The sequence below is a fragment of the Uloborus diversus genome, chromosome 6 (assembly GCF_026930045.1).
Source record: "Uloborus diversus isolate 005 chromosome 6, Udiv.v.3.1, whole genome shotgun sequence".
Lineage (NCBI taxonomy): Eukaryota > Metazoa > Arthropoda > Arachnida > Araneae > Uloboridae > Uloborus > Uloborus diversus.
In genome coordinates this window covers 117319580-117338718 of record NC_072736.1, presented here as the reverse complement: position 1 = coordinate 117338718, position 19139 = coordinate 117319580, and the positions used below count along the sequence as shown (strand labels likewise).

The 19139-nt window shown below is 36.6% G+C and overlaps 1 protein-coding gene across 1 annotated transcript in view; it reads left to right on the top strand.

Annotated features, from left to right (window-relative positions):
- Window positions 1–3039, top strand: part of LOC129223766 (probable ATP-dependent RNA helicase DDX27) — a 57111-nt gene extending 54072 nt beyond the window's left edge. The window contains exons 18-19 of the mRNA XM_054858125.1: window positions 999–1082; window positions 2968–3039. Of these exons, the coding sequence (XP_054714100.1) occupies window positions 999–1082; window positions 2968–2986 (103 nt within the window). The 3' untranslated portion in view covers window positions 2987–3039. The remainder of the gene's footprint in view (window positions 1–998; window positions 1083–2967) is intronic.
- Window positions 3040–19139: the final 16100 nt, after the last annotated feature.

Below are 19139 nucleotides of genomic sequence, written 5' to 3'. Positions count from 1 at the left end.
CATAGTTAATGAATTGCCCCAACATTGAAATATGAAAATTCTGGAGACTTAAGAGTAAAATTACGGAGGGTTTGAATGAATTTAATGACCAAAGTTCAGTGATAAAGGGACATTTAAAACCTTAGTATTAATTTCTAAAAATGAACTTGTGCAGGGCCTGAAATTCAGCATTCGGAAAGCCGGTAGGATCCAAAATATGGAAATGAATATTACTATTTTTATTTCAGGTTTGAAAAAAACTTCTTAAAGAGGCATAAGTTTCTTTTCTCTTTTAAGTTCATTTTTTTTAAATTCTTCAAAGATTCCTTACAGCAGATAACAAATCAGTTCAGAGAAAAATTTAGAGCACTTTACAATGTTTTTTGTGAAATAAATGTGTTTAAAAAAAAATCAGAAATATACATGCCATTGTCATGTTTCAAAAGCTTTCCTTTTTGTGATCACAAACATATTACTGTACGGATTTTTCAAAAAATTATAATCTCTAAAAAATCATTTTGATGGGAAATTTTGTTGTTTTGGTAAAAATTTAGGAGATATTTACTTCATTAGGGAGTTCAGGAAAAGACATCAAAATTCGGGTGCCCGCCAAGAGAATCGGAGGAATTGGCAGCTTTAGGGCCATTTCACAGTATTTTGTCCAAATATAGAGTTTGCAACATGACACTTTTTTTGCCATAACTATTTAATTTACTGTTTGATTTGCACATTGTTTTACTTTGAGTTTGTGTGTTGGAAGGACTAACTCAAAATAAAATTTTATCTTTATCAAACAGTAAATTAAAATTGTCATCGCAAAAAAAAATTTCATGTGGCAGACTCTGTATTTTGACATAAATACTGTAAAATGGCCCGTTATCATTTGTTTACAAGTTATTGCCAAATGTTCACTTTTGCCAGATACCTGTTTGCTTCTCGAGTTTCAATTTAAAATTATTTGTGTGCTTATATGTTTGAAAAGTAGTATGCTAGATTAAAATGTATAATTTTATTTTTAGAGCAACTCATCATGATAAAATGGAAAAACTAAACAAAATGAAGATGAAGAAAAATCCATCCAAAAAATTCAAATCAAAAAGCAGGTAAGCTTCTTTATTTGCATAACACAGTGGTTCCCAAAGTGGTTTACTTGGACCCACAGGGATCCACTTCAGTCTGTAAGGGGTCCATACTCTCAAAAGAAGAAATTGAGAGTGCATCAGGTGCCAATAAAGGTTCACGAGCCTGTAAGTCATACAAGCAAATTAGCACTAAAATTTACATTCTATTTATTAGTCCTATAGTGTTCTTAAATAATACTTATTTGTTGCTATGCACAAATGAAACATTTTTATGCATATACTAGTGGTACCCGCACGGCTTTGCCCATAGTAGAAAATTAAAAGGTCATTTCATTCGGCTGGATATTATCAGATAATGGATGATGAATTTCTCGCCGATTTGCTATGTTAATTGCTCGCCCACATTATGGTAATTTGCTAGGCCAATTTATGGTAATTTGCTCATCCATGTTATGATAATTTGTTCGTTTATGTTATGATAATTTGCTCTGTAAAATGTTCTTAAAATTCGAATAGAGAAAGAACAAAATCAAAGCTTCGAAAAATCGCTTCAAGTTACTCACTTTTATGCTACGAACTAATTTTGTACCAAATTTAATGAAAATCAACCGAACGGTCTATGTGCGCTATGTATGCAGCAGAGCTCCAGACGCACAGAATTTCAGCTTTATTATTAGTAAAGATTTGTACTTTTTCCCAGAATTTTGAACTTTGGTTTTAAATTTTTATGTATTCGAATTTAAGAAACCATCATGCTACAGAATTTTTAGAATCAACTCTCAGAAAAGTTTGGTTGTACTTAAAAACTAATGATTTATACGGCATTATATTTATGCTTCATGTGAACATACGGTCACACCTGTGATGTGTACAAATCATTATTTTTCATGTTCTTGTAATATTCTTATCAGATTTGCATTTTAAGCTATTTTAATTTAATGAAAAGATGAAAGAAAAGTTACTTGTTTTCTGCTTTTAATTTTCCACTCCAGAGTCAACATTACCAAACCGAGTCTCATAACCAGCTGTCAAAAATGTGTTTAAAGTTACTGTTTAAAATTTTGATATTGAGAGAACATTCCAAAAGCTTCATTGTAAACTTTTGCTCTGTTTGGTAAATTTCTGGTTTGTCCCTTGAAATTTTAATATTTTCTGCTTTTATCTGATGAAATTAGAAAGCCCTGTGCAATTTTACCACTTGATTCTCTGTTTTGGAATGCTCAGGTGTAAATATTCTGTCTGACTAAATTAGGAACTAGCCTTAGGTCGCAATACACTTAGGGCTACTCCAGGGCACTCCATATCTTCTACCACGCGTGGTTGGATGGAAACTGGAAGATGGCTCTGTTTTTTAAAATCCAGACTAGGAACCAAGCAATACCTGATCCAGTGCCCCCAGGGGTATTGATTTTGATTGGAAGACTTTGTGAGTGTTGAATGTGCTCGCGTGTGATCATAGGCGAACACGAGAGACCTTTGATTGGCTGGCATCGAACCTGGATTCTCCAGTCATGACTCTAACGCCTTACCAATCAGACCACCATGACTCGTTAGCCCTAGGTAGGGGATTGACAAAAGAAAAAAAAAAGCAAAAGTTGTGCAAGGGGTCTACCGAACAAAAAATCATCGAAAAACTGGTGACGCAGAACATAATGTATCCCAGTATACTTAGTTTTAAATGGATTACAGTAATATTACAAGTTCTACAAAATTGAACGTGATATTCAGCTTTTCTTTCTAAATAATAATACTTTTTTAATTGAAACATTTTTGTTAGATGCATGAAATTTTATGATAAATCTCCATTTATGTAACCAATCAAGAAATCAATTACAAATTTTTTTTTTTTAGTTTGTTTCTTTCATTTTTATTATACCATAAATGACATCTATGTTTTTTCTTTTAGGTACAGAAGGAAGAAATAATCGTAAAACTACATACTGTAAATATGTAAAACCAAAAATAAAACATATTTTTATTATTGTTTTTATTTGTTGTTGCATGTAGTTTTGAAAGTAAGTGTTGAGTAATTTGTGTTAATACATGGAAGAAAAATGTTATGCATTTATTTATCTAGAACTAGATTATTACCGTTTAGCCACAGTTTCTTTGTGCAAAAATATTAATGACATTAGTAAAATTTTGCTCACAGACATTTAAAAAATTTGATCAACTCAACTTATGCCTTGCTGGACTAAATTTCAATTCTGAACCTTAATTTTGAACTTCATTGGGGATGTAGATTCTAGATCCATGTTTCGGAATCTTTTCTCCTTTTTGCAATCTTTTCTGCAATGCCTAAGTTTTAGAGACCAATTATGTTCATTTCCTAGTGATTTTACTTTTTTTGGAATAAATATTAAAGTTGAATACCAGTAAAGACAGAAACTTTTTTTAAACATATAAAGCAACATTGTAGAAAGCATAAATAAATACAGACATTAATTACTTGATAGTATGTAAATTATAGAAGAAGAAAACCCCTCTATACACAGCTACTGTTTCTGAGAAAACAATTATTACTGCTTTGTACAAAGTGAAAGACCATCGTATTCCCCCCCCCCCCCTCCCAAAAAAAAAAACCCTACTCAAATTTCCACTTATATTTATTTATATATATATACTATAACTCAACACATTGTGGAAATTCAAGTCATCTTTAAATTGAGATTTTATATTTAGGATCTGTCTAACGTCTAGCTCTGCAACTCTCTTTTTTTGCCACTGGATGTTCCTCTTTACTTGTTGGTGGCAAATCAAACTAGTTTCCAAGTACTTTTTCATCTCAATATTTTATATTGTTACAAATCCTGTAAATAGTAAATATTGTAGGAACGTAACCTGTAAATAGTTTCCCGTAATGAATATACAACCCCTTTTTCATTCGGCTAAAGTATACGACCCCTATTTTCTTTCTTTTCATTGATAACGGTCAACGCATTTCGAGAAGCGTGTGGAATATTTGAGAAAATTCTTTTCGGTGTATTTAAGCCGTTAGCGATGGATAAACAGTTAGTTTGGATTGATATTTCGAGCTGAGGGCATTTTGCTCTGTTTATAGCGAGGCATTTCGCTGTGTTGTTTTCGTATTTGGAAGTAAATACGTGTGTAAACGTTGAGTTTACGGTGTTGTGTGATAATTGCTTAATTGCTGATGAATAATTTAGCAGTGGTTGAAGATCTTTCCTGTACATAGTGTAAATAAATTTCCTGTGTTTTTATCAAGAACTGTGTCTTCATTTCAAGAAAGTGGAAGTCGCACCGAATCCGTTACAATTTGGCGCCCAACGTGGGGCTACTTCAGGACTTTCTTGCAGTAAGTGTGACTTTGGACATTTTTTCATAAAGACTTTTTAAATTTGGACTTTATTTTTATGGTGATTACTCGCGCAATGGATGACCAATTAAAACAACTTCTGGAAGCAATTAATGCTGTGAAAAGTGACTTGACCGAAAGTTTGGCGGCTAATCAAGACCAATTAAAAAGTGATTTGACTGCAAGTTTTACTGCAAATCAAGAACAATTAAAAAATGATATGGCGGCTAATCAAGAACAATTAAAAAGTGATCTGACTGCAAGTATGTTGGCAAATCAAGACCAGTTAAAAAGCGATTTAACGGTGCTGAAAAAGGACTTAACGTCTAACCAAGAAGAAATTAAAAACGACCTTATTTCGGTAAAGACTGTGATGGAAAATAAATTTAATGACATAGAGCATCGAGTTGATGCAATTGAAGAAAAATTTGATACCGTTGAAAGCCGATTCAATGCTGTAGAAAATAAATTTGAAGATGAAGATAGAAGATTTCATCTACTTAAAGAAGAGATCTTTAAGGACGTGGAAAGGAGATTGGCTACCGCGGAAAGCAGCTCTGTACAGTTTGGCGCTCCCACATCGGTTGCTCGACCGTCCATTAAACTTGCCACATTTGATGGGAAAACTTCGTGGCAGGTTTACAAAACTCAATTCATGATAGTGGCGGAAGCGAACGGATGGGACTCTGCTACCAAGGCCTGTCATCTTGCAGCATCCCTGAGAGGTGACGCAGCGGACATTCTCCAGACCCTTCCGGACAGCCAGCGCCTGGATTTCGCCGCCCTCACATCTGCGTTGGAGCTTCGCTTCGGTGAGAAGTGCCAGAAGGATTTCAGCCGACTCCAGTTGAAATCCCGTTTCCAGAAAACCGGGGAAACTCTGCAAGAGCTAGCGGCGGACGTCGAGAGATTGTCTCATCTTGCTTTTTGTGACTGTCCTGCGGATGTTCGAGACAACCTGGCACTCAACTACTACATCGACGGGGTTCGAGATCCGGAAATCCAGAAAGCTCTACGGATGGCGGATGTCAAAGACCTGAGTTCTGCAGTTGTGTATGCGATGAGATACGAGGCCGCCCAAGAAGCAACCCGTGTGGATCGCCATCTAATCCGGACTCAGGAAGCTGATGAGTCTGATTCCAGGTTGTCCCACCTCGCTGAACTTAAGAGACAACTCGGTGACTTGACAAGACATTTGAGCAGCATAACAGCCCAAAAGAAACAAGAGCAGAAGTGCTGGAAATGCGGTAGTGAAGGACACCTGCGAAGGAGTTGTCCGGCTCGCCAAGCTACGCGAGGGAAGGAAATCACCACACTAAAGCTCTGCAGATTTCCTCTTCTAGTAGTGGCAGTGATGGACTTTTCATTTACGCACATGTAAATGGGAACCCCTGCAGACTGATTGTTGACACTGGAGCCAATGTGACAATCATTAGGACAGATATGGCTCGTGAATTTGGATTGAAACTGCTGTGGACATCGCCACGCGTAAGTCTCCAGACTGTGACAGGTGACAAAATAGAGATTGACGGTAAAGTGGACTTGAAAATAGTGTTTGGGAATGCCACCTACCATCATACGGCATTCGTCGCTAATATCACGGACCCCTTCATTCTCGGATTGGACTTTTTGAAGAAATATGACTTCACTCTCGACTTCAAGACTAATGAGCTGCACTCGATGAGAGAAGACATAGCCGTTTTCCCTGCAGAAAGTGATGTAAAATCCGCTCATCAAATAATAGCCCAAACAGATATATCGATTTCCCTCAAGGTCAGAATCATTAATACCTGGCTCCCTTGCAGAAAGCAATAGTTTTCGATTTGGACTCATTGAATACCCTAACCTAAGCAATAACCTAAAAGGAGTGCTGGTAGCATCTACGCTTGTGGACCTTTCCAAGGATGTAATTCCTGTAAGAGTCGCCAACGTGAGTGAAAGGCCAAGGAATATTCGGAAAGGTGAAGTGTTAGCAACTTGTACTCCAGTAAACTGCATCATTAGAAGAATCAATTCCCCCGAAACTGTGTCTTCTGAGTCCTTGACATCGAAGTTAATTGGGAGTGCACCCTTATCGAAAGATCAAAGAACTGCTGCGGAACAATTGGTGGATGACTTTAAGCATCTGTTTTCATCTACATCGGAGGATGTTGGCCGTACGAATTTAACGCAGCATAGGATCTACACTGGAGAACACCCACCTATTAAACAGCATCCAAGACGACTACCGTTCGCCAAGCAGGAAGAGGTTGAGACCCTCCTGAAAGAGATGAAGGAGAATGATGTTATCGAACCTTCATCCAGTCCTTGGGCTTCTCCCATCGTCTTAGTCCGAAAGAAAGATGGCTCCACCAGATTTTGTGTCGATTACCGACGGCTGAATGAAATCACCAAGAAAGACAGTTACCCTCTTCCACGGATAGACGACACCTTGGACACTCTTTCCGGACACAAGTGGTTTTCGACCCTGGACTTGAAGAGCGGCTACTGGCAGGTTGAGATACACCCTGATGACCGAGAGAAGACAGCGTTTACAACTGGACAAGGCTTATGGCAGTTTAAAGTAATGCCCTTCGGCCTCTGCAGTGCACCAGCTACGTTCGAGCGTCTTATGGAGACAGTGTTAAGAGGACTCTCTTACGAATCCTGTCTGGTCTACTTAGACGATATCATCATCGTGGGACGCAGCTTTGAAGAACATCTGGCAAATCTTAGGAAGGTGCTGCAAAGGCTTAAGGAAGCCAATCTGAAGTTAAGTCCGTCCAAATGTAATTTGTTCCGCCGGGAAGTGAATTATCTTGGTCACATCATCTCTTCTGAGGGTGTGCAAACCGATCCAGAGAAGGTATCTGCGGTCAAGAGTTGGAGTCGTCCCGAAAACATCCATCAGCTGCGAAGTTTCCTGGGGCTCTGCACGTACTATAGGAAGTTTGTGAAGGGTTTTTCCAACATTGCACGACCTTTGCATAAGCTGACGGAGATCAAGCAAAAGTTTGAATGGTCCAAAGAATGCGAAGATGCATTTCTACGACTGAAGGAGGCTTTAACATCAACGCCTATCCTCGCCTATCCTCAGCCTGAAAAACCCTTCATCCTGGACACTGATGCGAGCAACGAGGGCATCGGAGCTGTTTTATCCCAAGAAATTGACGGAAATGAACATGTCATCACTTACTGGAGCAAATGCTTATCCAAGTCGGAGCGAAATTACTGCGTCACCAGAAAGGAGTTACTGGCCATAGTGAAAGCTGTAGAACACTTCCATCATTACCTCTACGGCCGAAAATTTCTGCTTCGGACAGATCATGCCTCGTTAACTTGGCTTTTGAACTTCAAGAATCCAGAAGGCCAGATAGCCAGATGAATACAGCGGCTCCAGGAATATGACATGGAGATCAAGCATCGAAAAGGGTTATCTCACGGGAATGCTGACGCTTTATCAAGGAGACCCTGTCCTGAGAACTGCCACTATTGTTCCCGAATCGAGAAACAGTATGGAACGACTAGCCCTACCGCCTATCAGGTGACAGTGACTCCAACATCATCAGAACCTGATCCATGGAGTGATGACCAAGTTCGAAAAGATCAACTTGAAGACCCCGACATAAAACCAATTTTAGAGTTCATGGAAAGTGACAGTCGACGCCCTAGCTGGCAGGACGTTTCCATCTTCAGTCCTGCAACAAAAAGATACTGGGCTTTATGGAACTCACTCCATTTACGGAACGGCGTGCTACACCGGAAATGGGAATCTGACGACGGCAAGACATCTAGGTGGCAGTTACTACTTCCTCGATCCAGGATTTCAGATGTTCTGAAAGAAATACATAGTAGTGCGACTGGAGGACATTTTGGTGTCTTGAAAACTCTCAATAAAGTTCGGGAGCGCTTCTTCTGGAGCAAGGCGAAGGATGACGTGGAGAAGTGGTGCCATTCTTGTGAGGCCTGTGCTGCTCGTAAAGGACCGAAGAAGAGAAGCAGAGGGAAGCTACATCTGTACAACGTTGGAGCTCCTTTCGAACGAATTGGGATCGACATCCTGGGTCCTCTACCAAGAACTGCTGATGGGAACAAATACATTCTTGTTTCCATCGACTACTTCACCAAATGGCCGGAAGCATATCCCATTCCAGATCAAGAGGCTACTACCGTAGCAGAGACTCTAGTCCAACATTGGATCTCGAGATACGGAACACCTTTGCAGATTCATTCCGATCAAGGGAGGAATTTCATCTCTGCTGTGTTTAAGGGCCTATGTCAAATTTTCGGAATTGAGAAAACTAGGACAACACCACTACACCCACAATCGGACGGCATGGTGGAGAGATTTAACCGCACAATCCTGAATAATCTCTCACTTATGGTATCCAGAAATCAACAGGATTGGGACAAGAAGCTACCTTTGTTCCTGCTGGCCTACCGCAGTGCTGTCCACGAGACTACCGGATATGCCCCATCTCAGATGCTCTTCGGACGAGAGCTTCGGCTACCTTGTGATCTCGTCTTCGGTCGTCCTCCGGATGCGCCTTCATCGCCTGAGGAGTACATCCAGGATCTCCAGGCCCGGTTGGAAGACGTTCATAACTTCGCACGAGAGCGAATCAACATCGCGGCGGAGAAGATGAAGACCCGATACGACACAAGGTCTACTGGACATGAATTCAACGAAGGCGACAAGGTTTGGTTATGGAATCCCATCCGACGGAAAGGTCTTTCACCCAAATTACAGTCGCATTGGGATGGACCCTACAAAGTCCTTAACCGACTGAATGACGTCGTAGTGAGGATCCAAAAATCACCTAATGCAAAACCTAGGGTTGTACATTATAATCGGTTAGCCCCATACTATGGCCATAGTTCATGAGTATTACGTAAACAACCATGGTTGATAACATAAAAGTTGTAGATAATTTTTGCTTTTAATGTTTAGTAATATTTCTTGTTATTATTGTGTTTTCTGTATCTGTTAGTTATTAATTCATGTGTATATTTGTAAACTTGTGATAGAAGTTTGGCACCCTTTCTGGGGATTGTACTGCCCGGGACGTGCAGTCCTTAGGAAGGGGGCAATGTTACAAATCCTGTAAATAGTAAATATTGTAGGAACGTAACCTGTAAATAGTTTCCCGTAATGATTATACAACCCCTTTTTCATTCGGCTAAAGTATACGACCCCTATTTTCTTTCTTTTCATTGATAACGGTCAACGCATTTCGAGAAGCGTGTGGAATATTTGAGAAAATTCTTTTCGGTGTATTTAAGCCGTTAGCGATGGATAAACAGTTAGTTTGGATTGATATTTCGAGCTGAGGGCATTTTGCTCTGTTTATAGCGAGGCATTTCGCTGTGTTGTTTTCGTATTTGGAAGTAAATACGTGTGTAAACGTTGAGTTTACGGTGTTGTGTGATAATTGCTTAATTGCTGATGAATAATTTAGCAGTGGTTGAAGATCTTTCCTGTACATAGTGTAAATAAATTTCCTGTGTTTTTATCAAGAACTGTGTCTTCATTTCAAGAAAGTGGAAGTCGCACCGAATCCGTTACAATATTGTATATTTAACTAGTATATTGTCGCCTCAGAGCAATAGTAAGATATCTAATCACAGAAATAACACTAAGACATCTTACTGCTGCTTTGAGGCAACCATATATGCCTTCCAATAATGAACTAAGCAATTGGAAGAGATAAAAATTATTGTGCTTTGTGGGTAACAAGCAAGCAATTGTAGGTTATCTTATTATTAATAATAGGTCAAAATTAATACTTAGATGCAATGGATGTATAAAACAAAATTCATTGAAATATGGTAAGGATAATTTTAACTGTCCAAACCTTTTTTTGTGCGGTGAATAGGGACCGCATAAAAAAAAAATCGCACAAAAAAGGTTCGTTCGTTTTATAAATAACTTTGTCTGTTTTATAAATACTATCGTCAATTGAGTCCTAACCTGATTGAAAGTTGTACATAATTCAGTGCCGAAAATTGTCTTTTGGCCTTAAATTTCTGAAAATTTCTTTCTAAAACTTGTCTACAACTTCAATTTTGGAAATTTTCGGAGGAGAGCTGCTTTTTTCTCTCGTAACTTGGTCAGAAATATCCAAATTTGGGTTTTTAGGACTTCAATTTAACAATTTCATGTGAAGAATCCCCTTTTTTCTCCCCTCCTCCCTTGTCTAACGTCAGCCACCTAGGATAGAATTAATAGGTACATTAATTGGAGAGTCCCAGAATCTCTCACTACATTTCACAGCATCACTACAGACTGCTTTTTAACCAACAAGTTGAAAAATGTTGGGAGAGAGCACACAAACTTGATTCTTTCCCATGACGTCACCAAAAGTCTTTGTTCTTCTTAAACTTCAATATTAAAAATTTTTTTAGGCAAGTCCCTGAAATTTGACCGTTAAAATTCATTTTTTGGACTTAAAATTTTGAACACCCCCCCCCCCCCCCCGCAACGTCATTACCAATGATAACCTGATATTGTGCTTTAAGGTTATAATCTCAACAAAATGCCTTCTCCCAAGATGACCTAAAATTACATTTTTATACCTAAAACTTAAAATTTCTGAGGGGGGGGGGAGGGCTCTCCCATCTCTTTTTACCGTCACTTGTTATTTGGTTTTTAGTATTTATCGCAGGTAAGTCCCCAAACCCTTCATTCCCAAAAATACTGTAAAAACACTTTTATCTTCTCGAAAATTTTCGCATTTATGACAGTGCTTCTAATTAAAACAGCTCACTTTATAGCGTCTCTGTCAAGTTATATAGAGTTCAGTATTTAAGTATATCTAGAAATGTTAAAGATATTTTACATCCACGTTCAAAGTATATTAGTGCATTATATTTATGTAATTAAAACTGGCGAATCCAGTCGATTGTTTTGGGAGGGGCCATCCGAAATTTTTGAACAAACTCCCCACGGCCGAATTTAGCTCCATGCCGCCCCTAGGCAAATTTGAAATCTGCCCCCCCCCCCCCCTAAAAGAAGCAAAATATCCTTGACTCAAAAAGACGTAAAAAAGTGTTCCCCAGATTCAGACTGTCAAACTTATGAAGAAATGATGGCATTTCACATTCTGAGGTGCCCCGATGAAATGATTACAGTGATCTCCCACAAAATTTTTTATTCGGCAAATACCATGATTGAAAAACATTTGACTTTCATAAGATACGGGAAAGTAATCATTATTAAATTACAAGAAAATATTGTCTCTGTGGAAAATGAAAGAATGCTAATATTTTACTTTCAAGAATAACAATTTAATTTTAAAAATGTCTTTTATAATAGCAAATTTGCCGCCCCCTGCAGGGACGTAACTAGAGGGGGGCAGACGGGGCTCGCGCCTCGGGCGCTAGATTTCAGGGGCGCAAAACTGACTAAGTAAATGCATGAATATATTTTTACCCAAGGAACAAGTGAAAAAAAAGAAACAACTTAGTAGAAAATAAAAATTTAAAAAAAAAAACCCACAGGACAGGCACAGGCTGACAGAATGAAAAAGATAGACGAAAATTAAGGTAGGCGCAGTAAATGGCATAAATGTATTTTCTTAGAGTGACCAGTTCTTGTTACATCTCATCTAAGAATCACTCAAAAACAGCGGAAATACTTAAATCTGCTTCATCCACAATAAAACCATAATGAAACTGTCAACGTGATGTCCCTTTACTACATAAGAACGAAAGCTACCTTACTGGCCTCAGGTAAAATCGTTTTACAGCGTTCCCTCGGACGTAGCCCCTTTTTAGAAATTAGAACGAGTTTCCGCCCCCACAATCTTGATCCTATAGAATAATTTTCTAAAGAGTTTCTTTGTGGTACGAGCTCTCGTACTGCATATTTCTGATAGTTTTGGATCATTCCATAGAAATGTCAACCTCAACCTCAAAAATTTTTTTTCCACAAAGCCTTAATTGTGACCTATCATTTCATTCAGCATACTTCCTAGTATATAAATCCAGTAACAGTTTGCAAGAATTTCATTCGGTGTTTTTCTTATGGATGTAAACGTGCGAGGTTGTAGAAAAGGCTTAGCATGTGCAAAAAACATCCGTCTACGTTTTCTTGTGTAATGTAAAGATTTTTGAAAATTTTTAAAAGAACTATATTTATTCTAAATGATTAGATGCTGGCCCAATAAAATTGACTGTTCTTTTGGCATACATTATAAGATAAGCATTTTAATTAGTTTGGTCATTTCACTGAAATCATTTAAGTTACGTTAGTCACAAAAATGTACTATTTTCTGTTTAAAAACTAAACCAGATGATTGAACCAAACAGCACTTGGAATTTTCTCACATCTGTGTCATATCTACTTAAAAAGTGCAAAATATTTATTTTAGTATCAGTATATATAAAATAATTAGTGTGACTAACGTAACATTTGAGCTGTGACTAACGTAACAGTTTGCATGTGACTAACGTAACATTTTAAAAATGACTGCTAATATTTGAAATACATTTAATTTAATGTACATTTTCATGAGCAATTTTGAATATGTAGGCATTCTATATTGATTAAAATAAAAGGGTGAAAAATACCACTAATATTAAATTGTAGACCTTCTGTTTACTTAGAAAAATACTTTTTTAAAGATCTTTAAAAAGATACTTCCAATTTAAAGAATTATTAAAAAAGAAAAAAGGGGAGTAAAGCAAAATGAGTACTCTGCTGAATGTGCATTCAGCACAAGAATCCAAGCTTAAGAATTAAGATAATAGAAATACAGTCTTAACAAAGGAGAATGTCTCTATTTTTTAGAAAATACATCTCCACCTATTATTAAAATGAAGTAATGGCTGCTCGTTGGAAAACATTTGAAGATGTTCCATAATACAGTGACAATAAGCGCTGCTGCCATATGTTTCAGAAAATGCAAGAATGATCATTTAGAAATTCAAACATCTGTGGTGATATCTGGAATTAAAATGCATTCTGCAAAAACGTTCGATTTTTTTTTTTTTTCAATATTACATTTTAATTCAAATGGATGCACAACACTATTCGTTCGATGAATCAGTAAACCTTAAAAAATAATATGCCACTGAAAAGTACTACGGAGTTTCTTATGACGATAACTAGTAAAACGGCAGAATACTAGAATTCGGTTAAACAATCAACTTGCTCAAAGTTAATTTTTTAAAAGAGAGATATTTAGATTTAGTTAACCCAAAATGATGTTATTCACTTTGTAAAAGCAGTTTTTTTTATTTGTTTATTTTTTTTTTTTTCGCACATTCAAATTGAGTTAATTGAACTGAATCCTTACATTCAATTTATTACACTAATATAGAAAAAACGTAAAGAAAGAACCATAATGCAACACAAAGAAGGTTCCTAAAAAGTGTAAAAGTAATATAAGAGCATGAGATTAATTACAAAAAGTTTTTTATATGCATTCATCGCTTGTTATTCGATGGTTACGTTAGTCACGTTACGTTAGTCACACACAGTTTTTCGTAAAAGTACCATTAAAGGCCAAAAAAGATTCATCTGTAATAAATCTGTAGTACATTTTTAAAAATAGATTGTTTACCTTTTAAAAATATATCGGTCAATTTTAAATGCCTGCATAAGTTTCAGAAAAATTTGCCTCGTAACATAAGCATTGCTTCTCAGGGTTGCAAAAATGTTGCGTTAGTCACGATGGCTTTTTCGTTTAAAAAACACCTGCCAGCGCTTATTTTGCTTCAAATTCTCGGTAGAAATGAAAAATAGTCACTTTGTACATTTTAAATCTGCAGATTAAACCAAAACACGTTTATTTTTACTCCCGGTGTAAGTGAAAAGAGTTTGAAAATCAGTTGCGAATGTTACGTTAGTCACTGTGGAATGACCCTTTTGCCTTTTTCATTTTATTATACGGTATTTTTGCTCATCTTGTGTAATTTTAATTCAATTTAATTTAAAAATACTATGTCGACAAGGCAATCTGGTCATGGCCTTATTACTGAATAGGCCGTGGTCTAGGGCCCCCAAATGGCTGAAATTGCTTTTGTGTATGGCTAAAATTGTTTCATCCAACGGCTAAATTTGTATAAACTTTGAATACAGGGGGCCCCAAAAAAGGATTTGTTATAGGGCCCATCGATATCTTAATCGGGCCCTGCATCTAGTGCTTAATTTAGGAGGACAGCTAAAGCGCGCATGGAAAAGAAGATCATCAGTCCTCATCTTTATTATCTTTGTTAAATGTTTAAGACGTTTGGTATGGCATTGTTTATCTAATTTAAAAACTTCACACGATAATTATTGAGATTCAATTCAAAGTTCTGTAGGCTGACAATATTTTCTTTAGAAAAAATTGTTTTTTTAGAGAAAAATTGAGCTAAATTGAGAAATTTTCTGCTTAGTATGAATATAGTTTTGCCACTTAAATAGTATTTAAAATTTCTTCAAACACTAACGTCAAAATAGGTGGGAAATCAGCCAGTTTTCACAGCTATCAAACTTGAATTTCGTTTCGGTACTTTTGATGCATCTTTAACATTAAAACATTAAATGGAAGTAAGTTGGAAAAAAGGGTACTGGAAACATGTAATAATAATATTTTTAAAGATGCGTTGTTGTTGTTTTTTTTACTGAAAAAAGAAAAAGAAAAGAAACTGCAGGCACAGATACGTGTTTCTGTGTTGCAAGGAACTCTTTTTTTTCAAAAGCTGATTCCTTTATACTTAGAAATGACCCTGCTCTTGTAGCTATAAAATGTAGGAATTCTGGTGCATTAAATTTTGGTGCCCCCCCCCCTCCCTCGCTCCCATTTTTTTTTTCTTTTACTCTTTTATCAGTTCTATGGAAACATGAAGTTCATGCAATTTCAGGAACAACACACATTTGTTTTTGGGGAGTAACGAATGTTACTCGTACATTACAAGATAAGTATATTGAAAATTGATTTTGAATGCATTTTATGTAAATTTTACTCTTGATTCATATGTAACTGCATCATCTGCACAATAGTGTGCTCTATTTATATTTGATAGATAAAATATGGATTAAAATGCTAGGGGTCTGCCGCCATCTGCTCGCTAACGTTCACCTATCCCCTATTATTGCTTTGAAATCTTATTTGGCTCTTGAAGATTTTAATTGTCTGTTGGAAAGAATCAGATTAAAATACGCGTTACAGTTAAAGCAAAATGAAATTCCCGCTCCCCTCGTGTAGAAAATAGAATTTAAGTTAAGAGCTCATTATAATTACTAACAACTTAATAGCTCATTATAGTTGGAAAAATAATAAAATCCCGCTCCTACACAATGAAAAAAAGAACTTGATAAAAATACGCATAATAAAATTTATTTTAAAACGAAAACGCTTCAAAGAACAACCCTACCCCGTATTTTAAACTAAATTGCCCAAACTTTCCCAGCTGTAGGGGCTAAAGGGCTTCTGACAGTTTTGTACGTTTGAAAAACCATTTTCAAATTCATATTCTCCAATAACATTTCCCTCTTTAGCTCCGGGCTTGAATTGAGTTTAGCCAATGACTTCCGATGAAGTAGAAACTCCTATATTTATTCATTTACTGTTCTAATTAAATGAGAAAATTGGATCAAGCTTCACCTGATACAGAGAAAAACTTTTTTTAGACTGACATAAAAGGGGTTGTGGGGTTGTGAATGACATAAAAGGGCTGTGAGAAATCTTTCATCCCCCTATTGTGTCCGAAATTTCAAAGATGAGGTGGTTATCGGGTCTCCTGGGCGTGGGACAGCCACAGACCTAATACTCTGAGAACCGCAGCATTTAGAGCTCGTCCAAGTGTCTGTAGTTGAAATCAAGAAATGACGTAAAAGATGGAGAAAAATTTTGGAAAGAAAAAGTTTTGTTTTGAGGATAGGGATATAATTTATCTCCCAATTAAGGCCTATACTTCTTTTTCAGTAAAATACATGTGTTAAATTTTGTTTTTGTTTTTTCCTTGAAAAAATTCCTACAATCACAAGGCTTTGGGAGGGGCCATGGCCCCCATGGCTCCCCTCTAGATCCGCCCCTGAATTAAAGGTAGGTTAATTGCCCTATAAGAGATACTAAAAAACATTTACAAATGAAGTCTTGAAAACTTTGTTATGAAACATATGCGGGAGGGGGGGGGGGGAGTTCAATTCCCGAGACCCCTGAAAATATTATTTCTGTATCCATCCCTGACTTCATCTGTCTGTATGTTTGTATGCATGCATGCATGCATGCAAACATACAGGGGCGGACTGGGCAGGGCCCGAGTAACTAAAAAGTGAGGCCCTAGGCCCACATTAATTTGAAGCCTACGCCTTGATGCGCTGGTTTATGGTCCGTCGGAATCGGGTGCACTTTAGGGGCCTCTTTGTCTATCACAGAATTATGCATAATCATTTATCATGCATATTTATAAATATCCTTTGGGGTCCCTCATAATTGTGACAAAGTAAATTCGTTTCTGGCAGAATTAATAAAAAATCCCCTTTTAAGAAAGCTTTTTTTTTTCTTCAATTTATAAGTTAAATTCTTTATTATTATATTTAAAAATACATACATATTTCAAAAAGTTGCAATGTTATGCATAATTTTTAAAGTAATTTGAGGCTCCTTAGGAAAATGGGGGCCCTCGCCCTGCCGAAGAGGGTGCCAACCTTAAATTTAGAAGGATGCAAAAGAAAAAAAAAATATATGCATTTTTTTAACACAAAGGCGCACAGGTCAAAAGCCACAAAAAGGGGGGGGGGGGGCAAGGAGCACGAGGGGGAGGCCAATCCGCCCCTGTTTACTTCCCGAATTTTTTGCAGGTCATTCAATCAGTAATAACATTAAACATCGATTCATAAAGTCAGCTGTAGGGGGCGTCACCCACCTAATCCACCCCCTCATCTTGGACCCCCCCCCCCTATTTTGGTGCACCAGCCACCTGTGTTATAATATTAAATTGCAGTTTCAGGCTTCTGAGGTACTTTACATAAAAACAATTTCTTAAAACATGTTTGCAGAAGTTCATGCTTTGTTTTTTTTTTGTGTGTTTTATAAATTTAGAAGTTCTCTCATGCATTTGCAATGTGAAAGAGGACCGTCGATATGAAACTTTATAATATTTTACTTATGTAGAGTGATTTTTTTTTCTTTTTACGATAAAAAAATGTTTTCAGTACTTTTTTTTTGTATTTTCCAATAATTTTTCATTATGCTTAAAATTGCAGTGCTGTCACTCTTTTCATCTGTACATTTTTACGGAAATGAAAACGATATAATGAAGTAGTTCATGAACTAATTTAAAACCAAGAGTGTTTTTTAAAACTTGTATCGTTCGTAGGCGCATACAAAAATTTATTTGAGGAGGGGGCGGACAAGCTGAACGCATCTTTTGAAGTTTTAAAATTAGGCAATTTTTAACTTATTTTTTATTGTGGGGGGGAGGGGTGTGTTTGTCTTACTCCTTATAAGTACGCTCTTCTCCCCTCCGAATTCATCTTCAAGTGCCCTTGCTCCGCCCCCCTCTCAGAGCAAAGAGTCTGAAAGAAACACTACATTTTAGGGGCCCATTGGTCCCACCCCCTGAGGGCAAGAACCTCCCGTTTTTTAATTGGGCACCCCAGTATTTTTTGGCCTTATTTGGATAAAATTGTTTTAGTTCTAATCTGATTTAATATTTAAAAAAATCAAAGAAGAATATGATTTTCTATTTGTCTGAATCCTCTGTCCCTTTCAGTTGTAACTCCTGGTTGCCATATGTTTGTGTTTATAAGGTTTGACTACAGGGCCCCGAAAAGTCTTTGGCATGGAGCCCCTAATATTTTATTCTGACCCGGCGTAAAATAGAGCCTTTGTTAAAAAATGTACAGTCGAACCTCCACATATCGAAATTTTCTATATATCGAAATCCCAGCAAACTTCTATGTTCATTACATAGAAAAATTGTTTCTAGATACCGAAAAAAATCTATATATATCGAAAAAAAAATCGAGACATTCGTAGATTTTTTTTTTTTTTTTCCATTTTAGACTGTTTGTCTCATGAAAAATGAAGGTTACGGGAGCAAATTATGTTAACTAAAGGCTGCTACAAACTCATAAGGAATCTGGGGTTAAGGGGTGTGTAGATAGGTTGTTGTTTCATTCTGGAGTTCTTTAATTTCCTCAAGTTTATTTGAAGTCATAGTTGTAACCAGTAGCACTGTAGTTTCAAACTATCCCTTTTGTGTGTTAATTATCATTCCTAGTCTTTTTAACTTTAGTAAAAATCATTCAAGTTCAGTAGATTAATTTTTTACTTTTCTCTCGATTACATTGTCAAAACAAAAATCCCCTAATGTTGCAGATCAAGTTGAATTGCCGAAGAATGAAGATGTATGAAGGAGCAAAAATGTGTAATTTCTGTTAATTTTTTAATTATTAATTTTCATTTAATCCGATGCTCGTATAAATTATAAATAGGGTTTCATTCACGAAAATTAGCTTTAATTTTAATCTTTTATTAGATTTTTATAAAATAAGATCGTTTCCATATATCGAAATTTCTATATATCGAATTTTTTTCCGGCAATTTGCTACTTCGATATATGTTAGTCCGACTGTATTATAAGTTTCAACTCGGCGCGTATAAATAAAATGCTTGCGAAAAAAAAAGACGAGATGAAAAGATTAGTTGCCAGAAAAAAAAATCAATTGAATAAAATTTTAAGTCCGCAAGACAAATTGGAAAGCAAAAAATAAAAATCACATGTGAACAAATTCAAGAGATATTCGTGCTCTAAGTCACTTTTATTAGATATATAAAAAGAATTCA